The sequence below is a fragment of the Elephas maximus genome, chromosome 20 (genome assembly GCF_024166365.1).
Source record: "Elephas maximus indicus isolate mEleMax1 chromosome 20, mEleMax1 primary haplotype, whole genome shotgun sequence".
Taxonomy (NCBI): Eukaryota; Metazoa; Chordata; class Mammalia; order Proboscidea; family Elephantidae; genus Elephas; species Elephas maximus.
Genome location: NC_064838.1, coordinates 52,273,180 through 52,297,474, shown reverse-complemented (window position 1 = coordinate 52,297,474; position 24,295 = coordinate 52,273,180). Strand labels below are relative to the sequence as shown.

Sequence of the window (24,295 nt, the reverse complement as noted above, 5' to 3'; positions counted from 1 at the left end):
GATTACATTTTTTTAATGGTAAGCCAGAAGCATGTGCATATGATTGTCAACATTATGATTCTTTATTTACTTTTCTGTGTCTGATTAGAATGTCAACTCCTTGAGGGCAGGGGCCATGACTTACTTCACTTAGAATTCCTAGTGCATCACACATTATCTACCATCTAATAAAAAAAAAAAAAAGGAGCTAAATAAACGTTTTGTTTTGTTTTTAGTGTTGTTTTAACCAAATAGTGACCCTCAATATATTAATATAAATTTATTGAGTGTTTATTGTGTGCACAATGCACCACACTAAGGCACATAGATATTTAAGCCCTGGTCCTTGCCCTTGGGTTGTTATAGTCTGTGTGAAAAGAGAAGCATGAAGCATGAACTCTGAAATCAAAGATTTCCATAATAGTTGAATAAAATAGTATAGGAGATGGCACCAGGTTGCTGCTGATTGATGGCCAAATAACTGTTATAAATGCAGTGGGTTGCTGTGGCCTAGCAGGTGTTTGAGAGAAACAATGATTGACCTGAGATAGAGGCAAGAACTTTGGAGGGGTAAGGACGACAACAAAAGGTACTATTTAAATATTTTAAGGTTCTTTGAAATCAGTTCCCTGGGTCAGAGTTGACAGGAACTGTCATAGGGTTGCACTTAGTGAGATACTTTCTGGGATCTTGGATCCACACTGCATGGACTTGCCTGGCGGGAGGAGGTGGGACCAGGTGGCTTCCTAAAATCTTTTCCAGGGGAGTTCATCCTAACTGTTGTAATTCGTTAGCTAGCCTGTGTGACCTTAAGTATATTTCTTTTTCTTTTTTGGAACGTGCATCTAGGCTAGGAACAGAACTTGAAATGTAAAGCATTTGTCTTTCAAAGTAGGATGCTCTGGATCTGGGATGATGAGAATTTTTTATTGGCCAGAATACTAATTCAGAGTGTGTGTGTGTGTCTGTCTGTCTGTCTGTGTCTGTGTGTGTTTTGTGTGTGTGCGTAGTAGAATAAGTCTGGTCTTCTGGTCTGCTTCCCAGAATTGATCTTGTTAGTTGACAAGTATCTAAAATAATGTTGGTGACAGACTCTCAGAATTGTAAATCCTGTCCAAAATCATGTATATTTTATTCAGTCAGTTAATAAATGTCATCAAAAAGAGACAAGGCATGTTGCTTTATTTTAAACGCTGAGGTCTACTGGAATATAAAGACTTGGAAGATAGCCTCTAGAGGCTTACCATGTTGTTACAGAATTGAGACTATGTACCTATTAAAAATGATGACAAATATAAAAGTTGAGTTTTTAGGCAGTAAGTACTTACATATACAGATGAGAAGACGTCAGTTTGAATTTCGTTCCTTAAGTTGTAAACATATTTGAGAAAAAGCTTTATCTGAGGTGACGATCTATATTATTTAGTAATCCCAGTTAAGTGTGAGAAATGTTTAGTTGAGGGAGGGAAACTTTTTTTAAACAAATTAGTATGTGGAGTGGTAAAAATGGGCTATTTAAATGAGTCACTAAATTTGATTTTTTTTTTTTTTAAAGCAACAATAACGAGGAGTTTTTTGTTTGGAATTTTAGCCAACTTCATGTATTGCAGGTACCCCTACCACACAAGCCAAACAAGTTTGCAGAACCAGTGACCGCAAGTCAGTCCGGCCCAAGCCTGCCAGGGTCCCTCCTGAGCTGCTGGGAGGCCGTCCTCCACAGAAGACTCTTGATCCCAGGCTGGGCCCCTGCTCTTTGTCTGAGTTGGGTTGGGTCTCTGGTTCGTCTCCCTGTGGCGAGCCTGGGAACCAGAGAAAAACTATTCATGTTGACTTCTTTGAACCACAGAGGGACGTTGGCAGGGAGACCTGGAATGTAGAAAGCACACCAATGATGATGAAGAAAAAAAAGAAGAAACCAAAGCAAAAGAGATATTCTCAACCTCGGGCAGGGGGTCTTTGGGATGAGGACAATGCAGATGAGCCTAAAAGACATTCTTTTGCAACTGTCCCACAAAAATCAGGTGTTCTTCCCAGCCAGTCTGCTACCGTAGGCACAGAATATGGACCTGTATCCAGAGAAAATTTGGAAAAGGAATGTGTAGTTGACTCCAGAGCAGCCAAGCTGGTAGCTGAGAACTTTGTCTCAGAGAGTCTCCAAGTTCCTTTGTATTCTTCAGAAGAACCCTTGAAAACTGAAGTAAATTCTCAGCCCAGGCTGAGAGCGGAATCAGAAGTCAAAGGTAACAAGTCAGTACCACTGAGCCAAGACAAGAAATCGCTGCAGCAAAGTGAATACAGACTACAGCCTATACCCCAGCTGAAGATTCCTGTACCTAAAAGCCAGGAAATAGACTCTCTCAATCTGAAAGGACCCCTTTCAGAAATTTCTGCACACCATGTAGAAGATCCTTTGGAGATCAGACCCAAAGAGGGTTGCTTTCCTGTTTTGAACCAAGAGGTTAAGGGTAGTGTTTCAAGACCCACTACAGCAAAAGACCTGCCTAATTTAATACCTACTTTAACAGCAAGTAATCCATTAGGAAGTATTCTCAAAGAAGGGGATGATGAAAGTAAAGTGCCTGAACTGCAGAATATCACACAGAAAGAGTTTTCTGAGGGAGCTGACGAGGTTAAAGAACGAAAAAAGGAGGCTTTTTCCAAGCAAAAGCAAGAGATCAGTGTCTTTGTTTCTGAGCAGCTGCAGGGCAAGGTCTTAGGTCAGGTCCCTGAGCTGGGGAGTGAACCATTTAAGGGAATGGTAGGTGATGGCAAGAACAGAAAGGGAAGGGGAAGTTCTGGGAAGATGAGAGCAAATTCTGGGAAAGTGAGAGCAAGACCTGAACTGTCAGTTCCTCTAGACAGCCAGAAGGACAGCATGGCTGATCTTGTGCTAAGTGAGCCAGCCCTAAAAGCAGAAAGAATGACTACTGCGGCTAAGAATGAGGAGCTAGGGCTAGATTCTTCAGAGCAACCAGGGACCATGACTGATCTCACTGAGGCAGTGGTGATGGGAGAGCCTAAGGAGAATATTAACCCTATGGTGTCATTGATTCCTTTGGGAAATCAGTCAGGCGTGACTCAAATTTCTGGTTATAGCACAGAAAGAGGAGCCGTAGCCATAGATAAGAGTGTCAGTAACCAGAGCAAGGAAGGAAAGTGTCCTTGGATGGATTCTGAGGCAGCTCCCTGGATTTCTGAAAAGCCTAAAAAGAGAGGCAATGACGGCAAAAACAAAAAGTTTAAAAATAGTTATTCCACACAGCCTGCTAGAATGGAGAACAAGGCAGAAATCTTCAGTCCACCTTTTGTAGGTAGTTATGAGGCTGCTGGTAGCAGTCCCCGTAAAAATGAGGAGTTAGGACTTGGTTTCCCCAAAATACATGATCCTTTGTTCTCAGATATATCCAGTACACCCACAGTGGAATTAGTTGACAGAAAGGGTAGAAATGCTGAGGGTAGTTCTTTTGAGCTTGGGGCTTTGTCAGAGAACAAAACAAGCACAGTCAAGGATTGTGCTGTTACTCAGCCAGCAGCCACAGTGACAGATGTGGGCTGCCAAGACCAAATCCAGGGGGTAGAATTTGTTCCTTTAGTACTGCCTGAGGAGAGTAAGACAGATGCAGCTCCGGGACACACTGCAGTGGCTGACAAACCAAATAAAAAGAGTGATGATGGAAAAAGTCAAAAGGTTAAAAACAATTTCCCCAAGAAGCACATTCTGGAGAATAAGATAGATGTAACAAAAATACATGTTCCCATGGAAACCACAGGGGACCACAGAATTGAAGGACTAGGCTATGTGGATGAAAATAGAAATATTACATTTACCTGCCCCAGAACACCACCAGAGTTGATGAGTAAGTCAGCCCCTCTGGAGGCTATGGAATCAGCAACCTGTGAAAAACTGCCCATTTCTCCTCCTCAAGTAGTAAAAGAAGGTGATTCCTTTCCAGATACTTTGGCAGAAAGTGAGCAAGCAGCAGCCTCAGCCCAGATTTCCAAATTATTAGTAGTAGACAACTGCAGCAAAGATGGAGTCTCAGGTCAAGAAGGACCCAAGGCTCCCACTGCTGTTATGCCTTGTACAAACACAGGAGTTGCTCTGATTTTCCCAGCAGCCATAGAAACAGTTGACAGCCATGGAGATAACTATTGTAAGAGTAAAGGTGAGCTTGCTCATCCTATGAAAAATGAAGAAGAAATAAATGGAGGGCATGTAGTAGGAAAACCTGAGTCAGTGCACAGTGATGCATCTGAGGATTTAACAGAGAAAACCACAGTGCCAGCAAAAGGGCACTTCCTTCCTAGAGCACCAGAAGACCACAGCCTACCAGGAGAAGTCAGAGTCCTAGAAGCATATGCAGATAGGGGTAATTTTCCAGCATACCCAGTGAAAAAAGAAAAAGAGACCGAGGAAGGGTCTGTTCCAGCTCAGATTCCTGATTTACTGGGAGACAAAACACAAAAGCCCAGTTTCTGTGAGGACCAAAATGCTGAATGTAGAGATTCCAGGGACTCAGATAGTTTGAATAAGGGGGTGGATATAACTCTTCTGCCTGCAAAAAGTAAAAAGGATAAATTGAAAGAAATGAGTCTGGCTTGTGATATCACAGAGTTGGAATATGCTTCCTCGGCAACACCAGACCTCCAGTCAGATTTCTTACATGGCAAAGTTGAAGATACTCCTTCTGGAATGGTAGATGAGTTGGTAGTGACTGCTCCCAAGGGTCTTGAACTTCCAAAACCCAAAGATAAGATCTTGGAGGCACCTCTGAAAAGAGCAGAAATATCTGAACCTGTGGCATTGGGAGAAGGGAAGAAGGAAAATAAAAGCAGGATGACAGAACCAATGAAAGGCTACATGAGACCTACAAAGTCCCGGGGACTTACTCCACTTCTTCCGAAGTCTACAATCCAGGAACGTGAGCGATCCAAGCAACAGAAGTCCATTGGTACGAACCAGCCATTGCTGGGGAAATGCGTGTGCTTGTGGCTTTTGAGTCAGCATCAAAAAGGCTGAAAGCTTGTGCCTTGGTTCCATTCATACTCTAATCATCCTTGTTAATCATTGGTTTGTTGGCATGGAAATCTGTAACTACTAATTATGTGTTCTCCGTAACCAAGGCATGCCTCGTGTCCAGCTTGAGGAGGCTGGTGACTTGGTTGCATGCCTTTATTACCCAGCACTGAACCTTGAGTTTCGAGAGAAGTTAAATTTCCAACAATAAATTGTTTAGCAGAAGACCTGTCACAGTCCAACTATTCTTTATTTAAAAAATTTTTTGTGCCTCCTAGGTGCAAAGTTTACAGTCAGATTTTGATCATTTGGGTATAAGGATTCACAAGAGGAAAGAAAACATTTCACATCCAGCCATGTTCATGGGATTTTTTTGGGGGGGGGTCAGTGTATATGTAGACTGTGCTGGTGGGAATAAATGACCAAATTGCTTTTGGAGTAAATGAAAATGGTCTGCCCCCTTATGAGGAAATGGTAACCTCAGATCAGCATTGGTAGGCACAGACTTTGTGTTTCTCTCAGTGGTGAAGCCGCATCCTTTGACTAAAAACCAAACCCAGTGCCGTCGAGTCGATTCTGACTCATAGCAACCCTATAGGACAAAGTAGAACGGCCCCATAGAGTTTCCAAGGAGCACCTGGCGGATTCAAACTGCCGACCCTTGGGTTAGCAGCCGTAGCACTTAACCACTACGCCACCAGGGTTTCCATCCTTTGACCAGTGGGTTGCTTATAGCCATTGGCCCACAGTTGCTTGTGGGTTAGAGCTTCGGGTATAGCCTGTTGTCCATGAAACATAGTAAAACTTGCCAGTATCAGAGTTGTCATAATTTTACCCTTTTTGGCTCTAAGCAATCAAGTAATTGGGATGAGATTAAGAAGATTGCTTTAAGATTTTGAAACGTTAGCCTTTTTTCCCCCTGAAAAGCATACATTTAATCAGGGCTTCCCTGAGTCTAGCCTTCAAAGAATCTGCTTCCTGGCCTTTGAGGTTTTTCACAGCCTACAAACGATGCTGTTTCTTAATCACTGTTTCCCAGCTTGCATGATGCAGCTACTAACTCTAGAAATAATAAAAACACCACTTGGTAGCCAGTCAGGATTTTGGTGAGAGTTCATCTTGGGATTGTCCTGCATGGTGTGGACTTGTTCCTTTTGGGTAAAGCTTGCACTGCGCATGAACTTGTATCCAGTAACGAATACTTGCAGTGTGAGTGGAGAATACTAAAAGTTGTTATTTGCAGAAGACATTCTCATCTTTTCTGTTTTCACCTTCTATTAGCTACGCTACCAAGGCAAAAAATGAAGTAGTATGTAAAGGACTTTCCAACATCTGTTAAAAATCTCTATCCAGTTGTTCAGTTTTAGTTTCTAGACCAGTTGTTTAGTTTCATCTGTGATTCAAAGGCAATGTGTAAATTTTGTGAAAACCTAGCCATCTTTTTTTGATCAGTATTTCTGAAGAAATACATAAAGAAGATGTGTTCTTACTCATGAGGAAGCAAGGCAGGTGCTGAAGAGCTTTTGGGGGCCTTTCTTGGCCAGGCTCGGAGACTACATTTTAGGAGTGACCCTGCAAAGTAGCTGAGGGGAGGGTGATAGATTTTGAAGAAAATTGATTGCTTCTTCTCTACATTCTACCATAGCACCTTTTTTCTAAGGACAGTCTATACCTTTTTTTTTAATAGTTAATTTTTTTTTACGTTTATTTTTAAATAGGTAATACACATACATGGGACAAAGGGGTATACAGTAAAATGTAAGTCATTCTCCCTCCATTAACCCCCTCCGAGTTTCTCTGTCCAGGAGCAACTAATGCAACTGGTATTTTATATATCTTCTAGGCAGTTTATGCATAAACAAGCAATGACATGTATTTCCTGATTTTTTTTTTTTTTTTTAAACAAAACAGATATGTGTACTGCTCTGTGCCTTGCTTTTTAAACTCAACCATATACCTTAGAGATCTTTCCAAATCAATACAAAGGGCCTCCTTCTCAGGTAACAGCTATATAGTATTTCATTGTGTGGATATACCCTAATGTATTTTACCACTTCTTTATTGATGAACATTTAGGTGTTTTCCAGTTCTTTTCTTTTACAAACAAGGTGCATTGGCTGTTCTTGTATGTACAGAATATCATACTTGTGTAATAAAAAAGTGCCCTGGGGTGGAATCTCTAGTTGAAGAATATATACATTTGTAATTTTAATAGGTGTTGCCAAATTGCTCCCCGTAGAGCTACAAAACTGTACCAAATTTACACTCCCACTAACTACATAGATGGATATTTTCCTGTGTTTTCTCCACTAGTGTGATCTCTTTTTTTTGTCATTATTATATGTGTTCATCTAATAGGTGAGAAATTCTCAGCATAGATTTTTGTTTTATTTCTTTAATGACTTCTTTGTGTATTATCAAGTTTATGAAAGCCACCCCACTGAGTTTATTGAAATTTTTAATTTTTCACATTTTAAATCTTTGATCAGTCTAGAAGTTGCTGTCTTGTATGTTTTGTTTATAAGATGTGAGGTAAGGTTACTTGGTCATCCCACTATCATTTTTTGAATCATCCATCTTCCACTGAAGTCCTTTTCATAGAAAAAAAATCCTATTTGTATTTGGCATGTTTGTGAACTTTCTTTTCTGATCTAGTGGTCTTTCCATTCAGGCTTCAGTAACACAATGTGGCGTAATAATACATTTTAATATCTAATCCCCCCTGAAAAAACAAACCCATTGTTGTCGAGTCAATTCCAACTCATAGCAACCCTATAGGACAGAGTAAAATTGTCTCATGGGGTTTCCAAGGAGTGGCTGGTGGATTTGAACTGCTGACCTTTTGGTTAGTAGCAGAATGCTTAATCACTGCGCCATCAGGGCTCCTTAGTATCTAATAGGGCTAATGGTAATATTTGATAATATATTTTAATATCTAGTAACCCCATTGCTTTTCCTTTTTAGAGTTTTTCTGGCTACTCTTGCTTGTTTGTTGTCACCTGTAAACTTGAGATTGGCTTATATAGTTAAAAAAGAAAAATCCAGTCAATGTTTTTCTTGTGATCACATTAAATTTATAGATTATCCTAGGAAGAATTAATGGCCTGTATGTTGAATTTTTCTATCCAACAACATAATATGTCCTAGTTCCTCACTGATATGTTGATTTTTTTTTTATATCAACTTTATAAATTTATGATACAGGTTATTCAGAGGTATCTAGGAGGCAGGTGGGTGCAAATGCAGAGCAAATCTTCAAGCAAGCATGGGGCTCAGAAGCAGGAGACTGGGAGCAATGAGTAGTATGAGGATTTTGTGACAGGGAACTAGGCAGGGTGGACCCTTACGCTCATTCGCTGTTGGTTCATGTGCAGTCTGATGGTCATGCATGACTGTTGTGAGACCTGTCCTTACTAAATTCTATCTTTGTTTCTCACTTTGACTCATTCATGTTACTGCCATGTGCCCAGATTGCCACTGATTCTCACATATCTTGGCCTCATTTGTCCTGTGGTTAGATGATGTTATCCATGCTTTCAATATTTGGGCAGTAAAGATATTATTAGTGGTGTTGATAAAAAATAGTAGCAATACCATCTGTGGCACAAATATTCTGTACCGAATTATCTATCAGTTGATTCATAGATACAGACTGTATCTCGATATAACCTATATACTAGCTGTTTTCATTATCTAGTGCCACTATAAAAGAAATACCACAAGTGAATGGCTTTAACAAACAGAAATTTATTCTCTCATAGTTTAAGTTTAGGAGGCTAGAAGTCCGAGTTCAGCGCTCCAGCTCCAGGGGAAGGCTATCTCTCTCTGTTGGCCCTGGCGGAAGGTCCTTGTCATCAATCTTCCCCTTGTCTAGGAACTTTTCAGTGCAGGGATCCCAGGACCAAAGGACACGCTCTGCTCCCGGCTCTTCTTTCTTGGTGATATGAGGTCCCCATCTCTCTGCTTGCTTCTCTCCTTTCACCTGTTGTTAAATAAAAGGTGATGCAGGCCACACCCCAGGGATCAGGGCTGTGACCTGAGTAAGGGTGTTGTATCCTGCCCTAATCCTCTTTAACATAACCTAATCTTGCCTCATTAACCACAGGCAGAGATTAGAATATACAACACGCAGGAAAATTACATCTGATCACAAAATGGAAGACAACCACATAATACTGGGAATCACAGCCTAGCCAAGTTGACACATATTTTTGGGGGACACTATTCAGTCACACAGTGGCTAAAACAATGGGCTTAAGCATAACAATGATTGCGAGGATGGCGCAGTACCGGGCAGTGTTTCCTTCTGTTGTCTACAGGGCACTATGAGTTGGAACTGACTCAGCAGCACCTAACAACAAGAACAACAACAACAATTCAGTCTATGACACTAGCCCGCCTACAGTATTATGAAAGATTCTCTCCATTTCACAGGTGAGAAAATAGAGACTCTCAAGGTTAAGGTCATGCAGATAGTGACGTGGTAGAGCTAGGAAAGGAACCCAGATCTTTCTGTCCGTAAGGCCCATGTCTTTTTCATTTTTGCCACAGAAGAACCTTCCAGAAATCTTAGATTCTTAAAAAGATGGTGCTTGACAAATAGTAATTTTATATATATATATATATTTTTTTTTAATTTTCGTATTTAAGCACTACCAAGGAGCACTGGTGGTTCAGACGGTTAAGTGCTTGGCAACTAACCAAAAGGTTGGCGGTTGGAACCGACTCAGTGGCTGTATGAGAGAAAGACCTGGTGATCTGCTTCAGTAAAGATTACAGCAGAGAAAACCCTATGGGGAAGTGCTGCTCTGTCACATGGGGTTGCTATAAATTGGAATTGATTCGAAGGCACCAAACAACAACATAATCTAGAAATCAGATTAGTACAAAGTATAAATAAAATGTAAATCATGACAATAATAAGTATCTAAGCACTATTTAAACACTTTCTAAAGGAGAAATGGAGACACATCCTGAGGATGTGAATTGTGGGTCAGAGATTAAATTAGGACTAGAATTCTCCAGCCAGAGGCTGGGGTTGGTTTATTCATGTTTTTTCCCCAATACTCAGCATAGTGCTTTATATTTATATGGTGCCTAATGACACTTTTTAAATTATAAATTACATTTTGCTGGTCTTATCCTATTTTGAAATAGAGAAAGAGACTATATTGCTAAAGTCTCTTACAACTTAATGTTTCCTCTCCTGTTATTTTTTCATGCCATTTTCAAGTTTAATGAAACTTTAGCAGAAGATTTCTTCACATATTATGCTTGTTGTTCTAGCAGGGAGGATTAGTGAGATACTTCAGGAAGGCTGAGCTTAACTTATCAGAAAAGATTGTTATGCCAGTAGCAGTTCTTGTGGAACTGCATGTTATGTGAAGGGAAGAGCAAGTCTGAAATGGTGATCTGTGTTGTACATAGTTTCTGCTATTGCTGCACATTTGTGTGCTCCCCTGAAAGCCAAAAGGAAGTATGGCAACTAGAACTGTGAGTGACAGTGAACTTGAGATGTCATTACTGTGAGCGGGACAGCAGTCTTGCTGTTGTGTGCCATCAGGTCAGTTCCAACTCATAGCAGCCCTCTGTGACGGAGGAGAACTGCCCCACAGGATTTTCTTGGCTGTAATCTTTACAGGAACAGATCACCAGGTCTTTTCTCCCTCGTAACGGCTGGTGGGTTCTAACCACCGACCTTTTGGTTAGCAGCCAAGTGCTTAACCATTGTGTCACCAGGGCTCCTTACAGTTATCTTGGATCCCTGTTAATAAGCCCTTTCTTTGCTGTGGTAAGAGCCTGATCTCCTTTTTATCTGGCTTCATTTCTTTTCTTCAGTTTGCTTGGGCCCATCAACTGTCTTCAGTTTATGGGGGAAGTTTGGGTGTGAAACTTGAAGTAGTTTATAAACTCAAAATTCTAACAGTTTCAAGGCCCTTGTACATAAATAAAATATGTTCAGCAGAGGAAAAAAAACACTTGTAATTTTAAAACTTGCTACTATTTTACAACTGGAGAGAGGTAGGCATTTGGTAGTGTCTTTTCCTAACTGTAATGCCATTTGTGAAGTTCCTTTCCTCCTTGCTTTCTCCCCACTCACCCACCCATTATTTTCCTGGCTGCTTTTCTTCCTATCAGCTATATATTGATGAAATTTTTGGGAACGTTTTATATGTCACAGGGCTAAAAATATCTACCATTTATTGAAACTTCAACACTGCCTTAAACTCTTGCGTTTCTCACAGGATCCTGTGCAGTCACTGCTACTGTTCACCGCCTTTGAGCCTGAACGTCTAAATATTCTTTGAATGAGTCAAACAATATGGTTACCCTGCTTTAAAAGGAGGTTCACGTGTCCTCAGCCTCCACTTTTCCCCTCTAGATGACAGTGGCATTGGGCATTCAGAAAACAACCAGTGAAATACCTTTCACTCTTAGCTTTTGATTTTCGGTGTTGAATATATATTTACTTCTTTAAAATATCAAAGGGACAGCAAAGTGGACTTCAGTCTTTTTACCTGTGACGCCTCCATTAAAGCGGGCCATACCAGCTGTGATCAGATTGAAATTGTTTATCTTTAAACTGTTTAACAGTGGTAGCAATTTGTGTAAATTCAGATAAAGATCTAATTGTCATATAAACATTGCCTAGTTTGGTGCTCTGCATAGTGGATACTCAGCAACATGATTTGGGTGTTTTAGTGTTTACGTCATTCATTCATTCAGCAGACACCAAGTGATATTACTCCTGTATTCTAGGAGTAGATTAATAAGACACACTCTCGACTCCTCAAGGATTCCAAAGTGGAGTGATAAACATGTAAACAAAATTTTGCTCTAGTGAGAGAAGTTCTGTAATAGAAGTGTGAGCTATGTGCTATGGGAATACAAAGCAAAAAGTGACCGCGTTCTCTTAGAGCGTGAACAGGCTTCATGCATTAGGTAGCATTTGAGTGGGTAATGAAGTACATATGGCGAGGAGTTTGCTGAACACGGTACCTTTCCAGGGGGTAGCCTGTGTACAGGCACAGTGAAGTGCAGGTGCATGAAGCATTTGAAGACCAGCCAGCATTTCGCTGTGGCTGGCATACACAGCCAGTTTCGGAAGCAGGGAGGTCTGCGAAATATTTTGAGGTGGAATTGGGGAAAAGGGCAAACTGTCAAAAGGTCCTGCAGGTCCTCCATGCCTCCATAAGCAGAGGGTCTTAGGCATTATATTGGAGACAATGGGGGGAGGAGGTTGTGTTTTTACCTAATGTAGTGGATAATTCTCTTTCTTTTATGGGAGGGTGAATTCTGTGCTTGAAAAAACAAAGGCCTAGAATTTCCACGTTGCTCTTCCTGAGGGATTTTTCATCCATAAGCATTTGAAGCTTTAGAGTCACATAAATCAGATTACATGTTTCAATTTTTTATTCTGTTTGCTTCCCAACTTTGAATGTTAATCGGGGAGAATCATGGTTTTCTTGAGTTAAATATAGACTAAGAACTGTTTCTAAAATTTAGTAGATATGGTTTTGAAATATTTTTGTATCTATGTATGTATGTATAAAAGGAGTCCTGGCGGTGCAGTGGTTATGCACTTGGCTGCTAACTGAAAGGTTGGCAGTTCAAACCCACCCAGCTGGCCCAAGGGAGAAAGACCTGGCCATCTGCTCCTGTAAAGATTGCAACCTAGAAAACCCTATGGAACAGTTCTACTCTGTCACATGGTGTTGCTGTGAGTTGAAATTGACTCAACGGCACAGAACAACAATAACAATATGTATATATAAACACATGCATCATTTACTTCCAGGAAAGAAAACAGTAACTTCACAACTTTCAGCTTTTATTAGTAAAGACTGTCATTAATCATTATAGTCAATAGAGTTACTGATTTTTATTGATTGTTAATTTTGTTAGAAATTATTTCCTGGAGACAGTAACAGGGACTAGTTGGTCAATCTGGAAAGTAGCATTACCTTGGTAATTCGTAGGAAAGAATACAGAGAACCAGTTGTCGTGCATACCAAAACCAATGCCCTGAGCAGGCACAAGGCAAAAACAGAAACATCTGCTGAGACCAGAGACCTGCGATCTGTGCCAAAGCCCACAGAGGCTTGACATGTAGTTAAACGGTCTGATAAAGAGCCTTAGAAATCACCTTCTGATCAGACTCAAAGGAATCCATGCACTTCCCTCAGACTCTGACAGAATGGAACCTAGAAATCTTTAGCCAAAGGACATTCCAAAAAAATGTCACTTCTCTAGATGAATTGAAGAGAGCTTTAATGATAGGAAGGACCTGGTCAGATGATATAGAGACAGTGTACAAGGTCTCCCACTGAACAGACCTTTTTTGAGAACTTGCTTACTGTGTGTTAAGCACTGGGCTGGGTACTGACATGGTAGAGATAGATCACTTTCCTGTCCTCTAGAAGCTCCCAGCACAGGTCACTTTCCTACCCTCTAGAAGCTAAAGGCAAATAAATAAAAGATGGCAGTGTAGCTTCCCGATCCTAAGAAGTATATAATGTTGTGAAAACATGGAGGAGCCTGCTTGGGGTGGGGTTCTGGGTAACTTCACAGAGGTGACATTTAAGTGAGTCCTGAATGAGAAGGAGTGGAGCCTAGTAGCAGCTGAGTCTAGAATTTAAGTCTTCTCATTCTTAAGTACATGTCTTTTTACCTGGCCAGGTTCAGCTTTTTAAGACTTTGTGTAAGTTCCTCAGCCACCAACTTGGTATAATATCACAGTGGCTGGGGAAGCTTGTGCTTCTGGCAGCAGCTGTCTTCTGTGAGAGAATGTGTGTTCCTGAGTGAGATTGTGTCTGTAACTCTGAGGTGGACTAGAGCACTCAATGACAGGGCCATTCGAGGACTTTAGTAGTTATTCCGAACTGGTTCCCCCCCCCCCATTGCATCCAGTTATCATTCACCTCATTTGGACAGGAACAAACCCATTAATTCTTGTTCCATGGGATCTCTTACTTGGTATATGTTGCAGAAACAATAGTGTAATTAAACCACGAGCCACACTGTCCTCTCCCCTGTGTAAAAGCCTCAGAATCTTTCCTTTTTCTTAGTGATGCGTGACCTGCCTCTTGGCCTGCCTGCTGACAAGCAGCACGAAGGGAAGCCCGTGCAGGACTATAGAAAGACATTAAAATTAGCCTTAGTTCTCTTGAGAATGGAAAATAGTAACAAGATTGCTAAAGGATAAGTCATTTATACTTAACTCATTCTTTGCATACTGAAACAAGACCATGCACTGAAAAATACATTGCTTTTTTTTTTTTTAGATTTCCTTTTGCCCCCCAAACACGCATACTGTGTATTAATTTGGGAGTTTTGAATTGATCACAAAAAGATAAATTACATTTGCACATTAAACCTTGAAGTACTCTTCTCTGCTGAGCAAAAAAGAAACCTTAAAAAAGGAGAGGCATCCAGTGACTAAGATGAATTCTTGCCCAGTGGTGTGGGAACGCTGGCAGTTGGAGACCAGGAATCTTGTATCTGGTTTTTCCATTAACTCACCATTTAATCTTGGGCAAACCACTTCACTTTTTTTCCTCAGGACCCTATTTTGTTCCTCTGTAAAATGAGGAGATTGGGTTAGAGGAGCTTCAGCCTTCTCTCTTCACATAACACATACTTAGAGGTCCTTGAATTACCTACCGTTTCTATGGAATGACCCTTGTCCTAAAAGGGATTTGGGGAAAGGGATATTATTCTCTTTAGGCAGTTCCTCAGATTATTAGAGGTAGCTTTACTTTTTCTCTTGTCTGTTAATTAGCAATCGTTGTAGGTGGTGGTGGTTTCTTTTTGTTGTCTACCTTCTTTATCAGAACGTTCCCATCCAGTAGTTCTCCAGTCCAGGAACTTCTGCCTTATTATTTCACATTAAATCCCTAATTAGGAATGATAAAATCTACTTCACGGGTAATACATTTTCTTAGTTTTCTCCCCGCCCCCTTAAAAAGCTAACATCAGTAGGTACATTCTGTGTGTTACCTTGCTAAATGCTCTTTATATCTATTTCCTCCATTGTCACACCTACACAAGAGGTGGATTCTGTGCTCAGCCCCGTAATTCCTTAGGTTCTCCTGTTGTGTTCCTACCCCTGGGTGAGTATTAAGCTTGTCTTTATACCTGAACATCTGGCTAACATGGGATGGTGGGCACTCACCTCTAGTCTAGGTTTCCTGTCTAGGGTTATTCTTCTTGGCCACTAACCCCCCCAGATTGGCTCCCGTAACTCTGACTCTGGAATCTTGTAACTGGGAGTTCTCTCCCTGGCCTAGTAGTTGGGGGTGGTGACCTCATCATTATCTTCCCTCATGTTGACCACATTTCTGATCTGTAGTTTAAACTGTGATCTAGAATACAGGCTCCATTGTGACTAGCTTGCTTCATTCTCCTGGTCTTTTGGCTGACTTACCTTTTGTAGTCTGCTGCTTATGGATAAAGGAACCCTGGTGGTGCAATGGTTAAGCGCTTAGCTGCTAACCAAAAGGTTGGTGATTCAAACCCACCACTGCTTTGCAGGACAAAGTTGAGGCAGTCTGCTCATGTAAAGATTACAGCCTTGGAAACCATGTGGTGGGGCAGTTTTACTCTGTTCCATAGCGTCGCTATGAGTTGGAATCAACTCTATGGCAGTGGGGTTTTTTTTTTTAGTTTTTTGGACTTACGGCAGGATACGTGGGGCTTAGAGATAGCAGGAGTTTATACTTCTAGTTATTGCCTTAAGCTTTTTTGGAGGAGGCGGTAATGATAGAGATAGTGTGGATTGGCTAATTAGAATTAAAAATCATTTGACTTTGAGGAGCAAGTCTCCGTATTTACTCTTTGCTTAGGATCGTTCATGTCCCTTCAGAATATGAGAGCCAACTCAAACTGCCAGTTTCTTCAGACTTGCTACATCCCCAGTCATGCCTTTGCCAGTAGGTACCACTGTCTGGTGAGGCAGGAGGGGTTACTGAGCATACTGGTCACTGAAGCCCCAAGTTAAAACCACATTGCGAGTTGGACATTGCAGCAGGCCCGCGATTCCTTGCATACATGTTTCAACCTCTTTTTGAGATGTAAGAGTGTTAAAACTTTAAAACTGAGAGGTACCTTAGAAATTCTCCTGATTTTATGCTTGAAGACACTGAAGCTAGGAGCAGTTAAATGAATTGCTCAAAATTGCAACTATTAATTAATTAATAATTATTAGAGAGATCTTAAAATCTGGTTTTCTGACTCTGAGTCAAATTTTATTTTCCCCCCACAGACCAAAGATAGAAAAGGTATCAGTAAATTGAGAGGGGTGTGTGTGTGATTAGGGGATGTGGCTAGTTTTTTAGTGGATGGCTTTGCTGAGGTTTACCTGATTCCTAAAGTATTTTCCAAAATTTTGCTCTAACATGGTTGAACTGCATTTCAACAATGCCCCCTTCCCCCAACTTCCATAACTTCTGTCACATATTGTAATACTGAATTATCTTATTTGGTTAAAATACATGTATAAAAAAGTAAGAAAGCCAAAATTGGACTGTATTTCAAGACTCTCCTCAATCTTATTATTTCCAAGGAGCACCTGGAGAATTTGAACTGCCAACCCTTTGGTTAGCAGCTGTCGCACTTAACCACTGCGCCACCAGGGTTTCCTGGCATAACACAGTTCATGAAAAATATGTTCTGTATCCTACCTTGGTGACTGGCATCTGGGGTCTTAAAAACCTGTGAGCAGTCGTCTAAGATGCATCTATTGGTCCTGTCCCATCCGTAGCAAAGGAGAATGAAGAAAATCAGACACAAGGAAAATATTAGTCCAAAGGACTAAGGGACCACATGAGCCACAACCTCCACCTGCCTGAGCCCAAAAGAACAGGATGGTGCTTGGCTACCACTACCAACGGCTCTAACAGGGATCACAGTAGAGGGTCCCAGACAAAGGAGGAAAAAATGTAGAACAAAATTCAGATTCTCACACACACAAAAACAATTACCGGTATGATGGAGACTGAAGGAACCCCAGAGACTATGGCCCCCGTACACCCTAACTCAGAACTGAAGCTACTCTGACGTTTACCTTTCAGCCAAAGATTAAACAGCCTATAAAACAAACAGTAACACACATAAGGAATGTACTTCTTAGTTCATTCAAGTATATGAGACCAAATGCACAATACCTGCCCAAAAGCAAAAACCAGAAGGCAGGAAGGAACAGGAAAACTGAACGAGTAGACATGGGAGATCTGGTGTGTAAAGGGAAAGGGGGAGAATGCTGACACATTGTAGGGATTGCAACCAACGTCACAAAACAGTTTATGTATAAGTTTTTGAATGAGAAACTAATTTGTGCTATCAACTTTCTCCTAAAGCACAATAAAATTTAAAAAGTAGAAGAAACTGCAGCCAGATAGTTGCACTTGTTTTTCCCCAAGATTTTTTTTTTTTTTTTTTTTATGGGTCCCTGAGCCCTGAATGTAGTTTGTAAGATCAAAGCCCAGAGCAGCTAAGGACCATGCTGAGTTAAATGGGGCATTGGGCTCTGGTGGGTGGGTAAAACCCCAAGCCACCCATTGCCAGAGCTCATAAGTTCTAGAGGAGAGAGGAAGATGACCTGCTCCTGGTGGTATTTATGTGGCAACTAAGAGATCAGTAATCTGGAGAGAGCAGGGCTGGTGGAGGAGGGAGTGACCTGGATTTGCCCAAAGAACCTAGGGGGAGCAAGTACAGGAGTAAAAGTGGGAGGGATGTGTTGTCAAACAAGTGTCTTGTCACTGAAATACGTGGCCCCAGAGCCCCCATCACCAGAGTCTTTAAATAAACCCTTTATTAAACCTTTCCACAGTGCAGAGTTTAATAAATATAGATGGAGCTCTCAGTGGGCTTTTGGGGCCCCACCCAAGTCACTTTTCCAGTGAATTTGATAAGTTGCTGTGACAGCAAACCCACGCTTCCTCTGAGAAAGGAGTGCCTCCAATTTTGACATTATATTGAGGTAGTTTTTTCCTTACGTGAAATTTGAGCAATTTTCTGGAATCATTATTCTTTAGGGGTTATAGCTGGGTGTTGGCAAATGAGTCCTGTTATTTTTAAAACAGTTTCTGAGTGGGTGAGTATGGAACAGTGGGCATAGTATCAAATAAGTGAATGTGTGGGTATACATGTATCAGTGAAAGCCAGAGTAATTACTATTCTCAGTGCATGAATTGGCACCGTACCGTGCCCTAAATTGCAGATCTAAGCAGAGTGCTAGTTAACAGGAAATTACATTTTCACTTTAACAGTGGCATTTCGTTGTGCAGAAAGGAGTAGGTTCCTTCCTTTCTCTTGCATTCTGCATCTCTTTCACACTTATAAATACATTTAGCGCTCAACTGCCTGAGGAGAGAGCTCTTGGGGAAAGATGAGTGTTGTCATCAATACTGGGGACTTGGTGTGATGTCACCGCGAGCTCCGTGTGAGCTCCGTGTGATCGTAGGTGGTGTTGGCGCTGCAGAAGTGAGGGGGGGAGCGCAGCTAAAGAGATGATGTCGCTCCCAGACAAGCAGCCAGCCTCTCTCACTGCTGCTTACAGCCAGCTGTATAAGGACAAGCCTGCCGAGTGCCGAATGGACTCCCCAAAAGAATTCAGTCAATCTGGATTTGAGTGGCAGAGGACAGAGGGCAAACTGAATGAGATCGGGCTAAATGTGAGCATGGACAGGCAGCTGAAAGATGGGATTGTAAAAAATGCCAGCTTCCTGGAGCAGAATAAGCGGTGCTTCTTTGAGGGGAAGCTAAACAAAGAGCTCAGCATTGAAGTGCGGGACAAGGAGTATCAAACAACCTCAGGTCACCTTGAGAGCAGGTATGTGATTTCAGATACCTGCCCTCCCTCAGGGGGGAATACGGCACACCAGAAGACAGCTGAGTTCCATCTGGGACCCACAGAGGGGTCAGACACAAACAAAGCCACAGTTCAGGGGAAGGTGACAGGGAAGAATGGGTTAGAAACCAAGAGCCAGCCAAACCTGGATTTCTCTGGGGCTTCCGACATCCACATCTGGTATGTTAAAGAGCAGGAAACCAGTGTTTGGAACCCCAACTTTCATTCAGTCCCTCAATGGGAAGCAGCTCCAGGAAAGAAGGAGGACGGCATTACCCTTGGCTGCCCGGTGACTGGAGTCATGAATGAGAACTTTGGGCAACTGGAATGTGAGTCCCCACTATCGGTGGCTGCAGCCCACCCAGCCCCCACTATCGAGCATTCACCTACTGCCGTTCCACCAATCACTATGGTGGAGTTTGCCCAGGAATGTTTGAATGCAAGCTCTCACATCAGAGACTATGATAAGGAATTGAATACATTGAGTTCTACTGAGGAGGGGGCTTGGACTGACCAAGCCCCCCAGCAGAAAAAGTCAATGCGCAGGGCCCTGTCTGAATGTTCTCACCTCTCAGTTCCCCCAGCTGTCAACCTTGCAGATAAGTACCCTGAGCTCCCTGCCAGAGAAGAGCTTTCTTCTGGCCTGCTGCCTCCTACCAGTAGCGCAAAACCTAATCCTATGCCCAGGAAATTGGGGGTTCCTGCCATGAGGCGCTCCATGACGGTGGCTGAGGAACAGGCACCCAACTACAGATTGGACCCTGGGGAGCTGCCCATGCCGTCTATTAAAGAGATACCCCCTTTCATCTGTGAGGAACCAGTGGCCAAGAAGAGAGAAGAGTTGACCTACTTCAGCAACAGCAGCTCTGGGAAGAAGGAACTGGGCACTGCTGGCTTATATGTCCATAGTAAGCTGGAACAGATTCCTGAAGTAAGCAGCACGGAAAAAGCAGAAGAAGATATTAGTGCAGCGAAAACTGATTTGTGCTCACAGGCCTGCCAGGGGGATGAGAAGCAGCCAGGACGAACAGCTCCAGCAAGGAAGAAAGAAATTGAGGTCAGTGCAACCCAGAGCACTCCATCGTTCCTGTGTGAAGAGGCCCCACGTGATGGTATGTTTCTAAATTTTGCCTCCATGGGGAACAAGCACACAGCAAGGAAGGAACCAAAGTGACAGATTACAGGCAGAAGCTCTCGGCAGCTTGTTACTGCTGGGGTCTGTCAGCGCCTGGGGAAAGCTTAATTTCCTCGCATTGGAAGGTTGCTGGGAGTGAGGCGTGAACAAGAACAATGTGAGCCTAGCTAGGTCAGACTGAATGTCTGGCAGTATAGACTGAGGATGTGTGCTGATTGGGTTGAGGGTGGGATGGGGTCATAGGGTGATGGGCATAAAAAATGGTGCTGCCCTGCCTCACCCATCCCCATCGTTCCACCCATCAGCTCCCTGTTGATTTGAACCAAATGATTCCTGAGCTCTAAATCATCCAATCACAACTGGTTGATTTCCTTGCTGGAAAATCTGTCACTTTGTATAGAGTCACAATGGGTTTATCAGCACTCACCTCTTCTCACTAAATAGCAGTCTGGGTGTAAGCTCTGTTTTCCGTTTTGCTTTTGAGAACATTTTGTTTTTGTTTGAGCTGAAAGAGAGCCTTTTGGAGCTGGGCTGTTTAATATTCTTTTCCTGTTCTTCATGTTTGACCCAATCTTGATTCCAGTTTTCTTTTTATGTGTGCTTGCTTGTTGGGAGGATTTGTGTGGAGAAGGGAAAGAGGAGAGAGGAGGGGAGACGGGCAACTGAATAACAGCTAAATGCTATGGTTTTTGTGGCTGCCTTCTGTTCTTTCTTCCTGGCCCTTTCTTCTTTCCCCATCCCCCATATCCCAGATCTTATTGTTGGTGGTCGAAAAAAGCTTGTTTTTCTTTGAGTCCAATTTGAGCACAAATGGCCGTGATTCACAAGCTTGTTAACTGGGATTTAAAAATGTGTGTTCTGCTTGTAAAAAAAAAAAAAATTAGCACCTTCTCCTGGGACCTGTTTCCTCTTTTATTTATCTTAGTACATTTTCATGAATTTTTAAAAATTCTTTTCCCTTAAGATATGAAATTGTATTTTCTAGAAGTGGGGTAAGTGAAACGGGTGATGAAAGACTCTTGAAGACTGACTTTTTTTAATGACAGAAAAGCTTCGTGGTTACTCTGTGATTATGAGTCGGAATTGACTCAGTGGCAATGGGTTTGCATTTAGTTTATGCTGTTGCTTACTTTTAGCTGTGGTAGAACTGTAAACTCGTGGACAGGATTGCATCACTTTTTGTTGATCACCAGATGCCTAGCTCAGGCCACATACTTGCTAGGTGGTAATGAGTGAATGTTTTTGTTGGTTTATTTCAGGACAAGATTCTGTTTTCATGCTAATTGGAAAAACTTTCAAATGATTCTGATTAACCCACTGATCCATTCACCACATAAAAGTTTCAGTGCAGACTCTGCTAAATGCTATGTAGATAGAAAGATATAAAGAGTCATTCATTCAGTGTGTCATTTTTAAGTACATATGATAATAAGCCAGTCACTTGTCTTAGCACTGGAAATTGTCTTTGTTCTGAAGCAGGTTATGATCTAGTTGGGGTGATTTGTAAGTACGTATAAGATCGTTATAGAGACCTGAGAGAGTTAGATAAATAGTTATGGTGCTTTGGGAATAAGGATTGTCAATCATGGAAATTTTTTTGAGGAGGTGGCGTTTGATCTGGGCCTTGGAAACCCAGGACACCTAACAATGAGTTGGGTTTCTCAGAGGGGAAGCCTTTCAGCAAAGGGACTCATGTAAGCAAAGGTATGAAGCCTAGATAGCTCATGTTACATAAAAAAAAACAATAACTGGTGTTTATGGGGTACTCTCTTAAGAATCAATTAATTGCAGAGGAAAAAAACACATGCAGAAGAACTCAAATTCATGAAAACGTATTTATTGACGGGAGATAGAAGAATCTAAGGGAATTTAATTGCAGTAAGGGTAGCCAGGCTGCAGCGATTGTGTATGTCTCTCTTGGACCCACTGCTTCTCCTTGCACATGTGGTCTATTCTCTTTGTCTTCTGGAAACTGTTTTCCTCTGCCATCCCTTACTTTTTGCTTCCTTTGTGACTGGCCTGCACAGATTGTTGGGTTGCCATTGTTTGGGCTCTGTGCCCAGATTTATGCTACCTTAGATCTCAGGGATCCAAGGTTGCTTGACTGCAGTTTCCCTGTATTAGTTCAAATTAGAGAGAGAGCAAGTAAATAGATCTTATTGGCTCAGCTTGGTTGTCTTGGTCCAGACAACCTTGTACGAGGTACCACAGCCTTCTTAACCACTCTTAGCAGCTTAGACCTGCCCCCTTCATTCATCTGGAGATGCCTATAGGGCAGAGCATAGGAGTTGAGCGAATGTGCCAAAGGCACCCATATATATATGTGGCAAGAAATAATGGAAGGAAAGCCTAGAAAGTTGTTTAGAACCAAATTTTGCTGAACTTCAAATGACTCACTAAGAATTTTAAACTTTACTCCCATGTTCAAAAAATTGTGCTGACTACCTATGACAAAAAAAAAAAAAAAATGACAAGCCTACCAAATAAAGTGGCCTGAGATCTGTTTTGGGAAGACTCACCTGCTTTTACTAGTAAGATGAACTAGAAAAGACAGACTCTGATTGAAGTCATAAAATCCTTTTATGACAGTTTGATTCAGGTGGTGGCAGAGGAATCAAGGGCATGATAGGGGAAATATGACAGAGGTGAAATCAGTTGGACTTGAAAACTGATTGGATGTGGAAGGTGTGAGACACAGAAAGAGAGGGTTTTAGAATATGATGCTGTGATTTTGGGCCTGGTTTTCCCAGCTGGTGGTAGTACAAATAATGGAAAGATCCAACAGAAAAGAAGAATTTTGCAGAGGAGTTAGAGTTCTGTTTCAGACATTCTTTTGTAAAACTGTGGGAACATTTATGGAGCCCTGGTGGCCCAGTGGTTAAGAGCATGACTGTTAACCAAAAGGTCAGCAGTTCGAACCCACTAGCCGCTCCTTGGAAACTTTATGGAGCGGCTCTACTCTGTCCTGTAGGGGTGGTTTTATTTCTCCATTGCCTGGTATATACTCCTGAGTCAAAGAGGGAGGGTCATGATGAGAGGTACCATCTGGAAGGAAGTAACAATTTGTGTTTATGGGTAAGTGAGGTGTGTTTCATTGGGTGACATTTATTTCTACAGATTGGGATATCACAGGCAATGAGACTTTAAAGCATTCATATTGTTCACTGAGAAATCCTGTGCCTATAGAAAAATATTCATTGTGGTTTGAGGCCATTGGCTCCAAATCACACTTAATAAGATCTTCTTTCAGCTTGCTGTATAACAAAGGCATTACCAACTTTCATGGATTGAATTGTGTCCCCCAAAAATATATGTCAATTTGGCTAGGCCATGAGTCCCAGTGTTGTGTGATTGTCCACCATTTTGTCATCTGATGTGATTTTCCTGTGTATTATAAATCCTATCTCTGTGATATTAATGAAGTGGGATTAGTGGCAGTTATGTTAATGAGGCAGGACTCAAGTATAAGATTAGGTTGTGTCTTAAGCCAATCTCTTTTGAGATATAAAAGAGAGAAGTGAGCAGAGAGATATCGGGACCTCATACTACCACGAAAGCAGTGCTGGGAGCAGAGCACGTCCTTTGGATCCAGGGTTCTTCTGCGGAGAAGCTCCTAGACCAAGGGAAGATTGATGACAAGGACCTTCCTCCAGAGCCAACAGACAGAGAAAGCCTTTTCTTGGAACTGCTGCCCTGAATTCAGACCTTTAGCCTACTAGACTGTGAGAGAATAAACTCTCTGTGTTAAAGCCATCTACTTGTGATATTTCTGTTATAGCAGCACAAGATAACTAAGGCACCAACTGCATGTGTTTTTACCACATCTTTAACACCAAAAATTTAATTCAATTTTTTACTAAAAATACATATGATGTAAACATCAAAAAGTACAAAAAGCCATACAATAGAAAGCCTCCTACAAAATAAGATGACATTCACTAGTTTTTCCCTGTTCCTCTCTTCTAAATGTAACTAAATTCTCTGGAAATAATTCAACAGACAATCATAAAAGGACTCTAAAAGGTGGCTAGGGACCTCAGGACTTAAGGAACAACAGTGTGGTGAATTTCCTGGGTTTTCTTTTTTATCTCCCATGTATGCCAGACGGGGCACTAGGGAGTTTGCAATTCAGAATTGCCAACAAGCATAGACAAAAGTAAAAGAATGAAATAAAAGCCTGCTCTCTGACCAAAGGACCAGGAAAGGGGAAGCTCAGTACAGACCTAGTGGGGAACCCTGTTCTCCAACCCATACGCAGCAGCAGTGGTGGGTCCATCCCATTGTTCACGCCACGCTTGGCAGCAGTAACAGGGAC

At 41.8% G+C, this 24,295-nt stretch overlaps 1 protein-coding gene across 1 annotated transcript in view; it reads left to right on the top strand.

The window, feature by feature from the left end:
• MAP4 (microtubule associated protein 4) overlaps positions 1-24,295 on the top strand; it is a 209,036-nt gene that overhangs the window by 156,171 nt on the left and 28,570 nt on the right. The window contains 3 exon segments of the mRNA XM_049863132.1: positions 1,571-1,587; positions 1,589-4,931; positions 10,835-10,861. Of these exon segments, the coding sequence (XP_049719089.1) occupies positions 1,571-1,587; positions 1,589-4,931; positions 10,835-10,861 (3,387 nt within the window).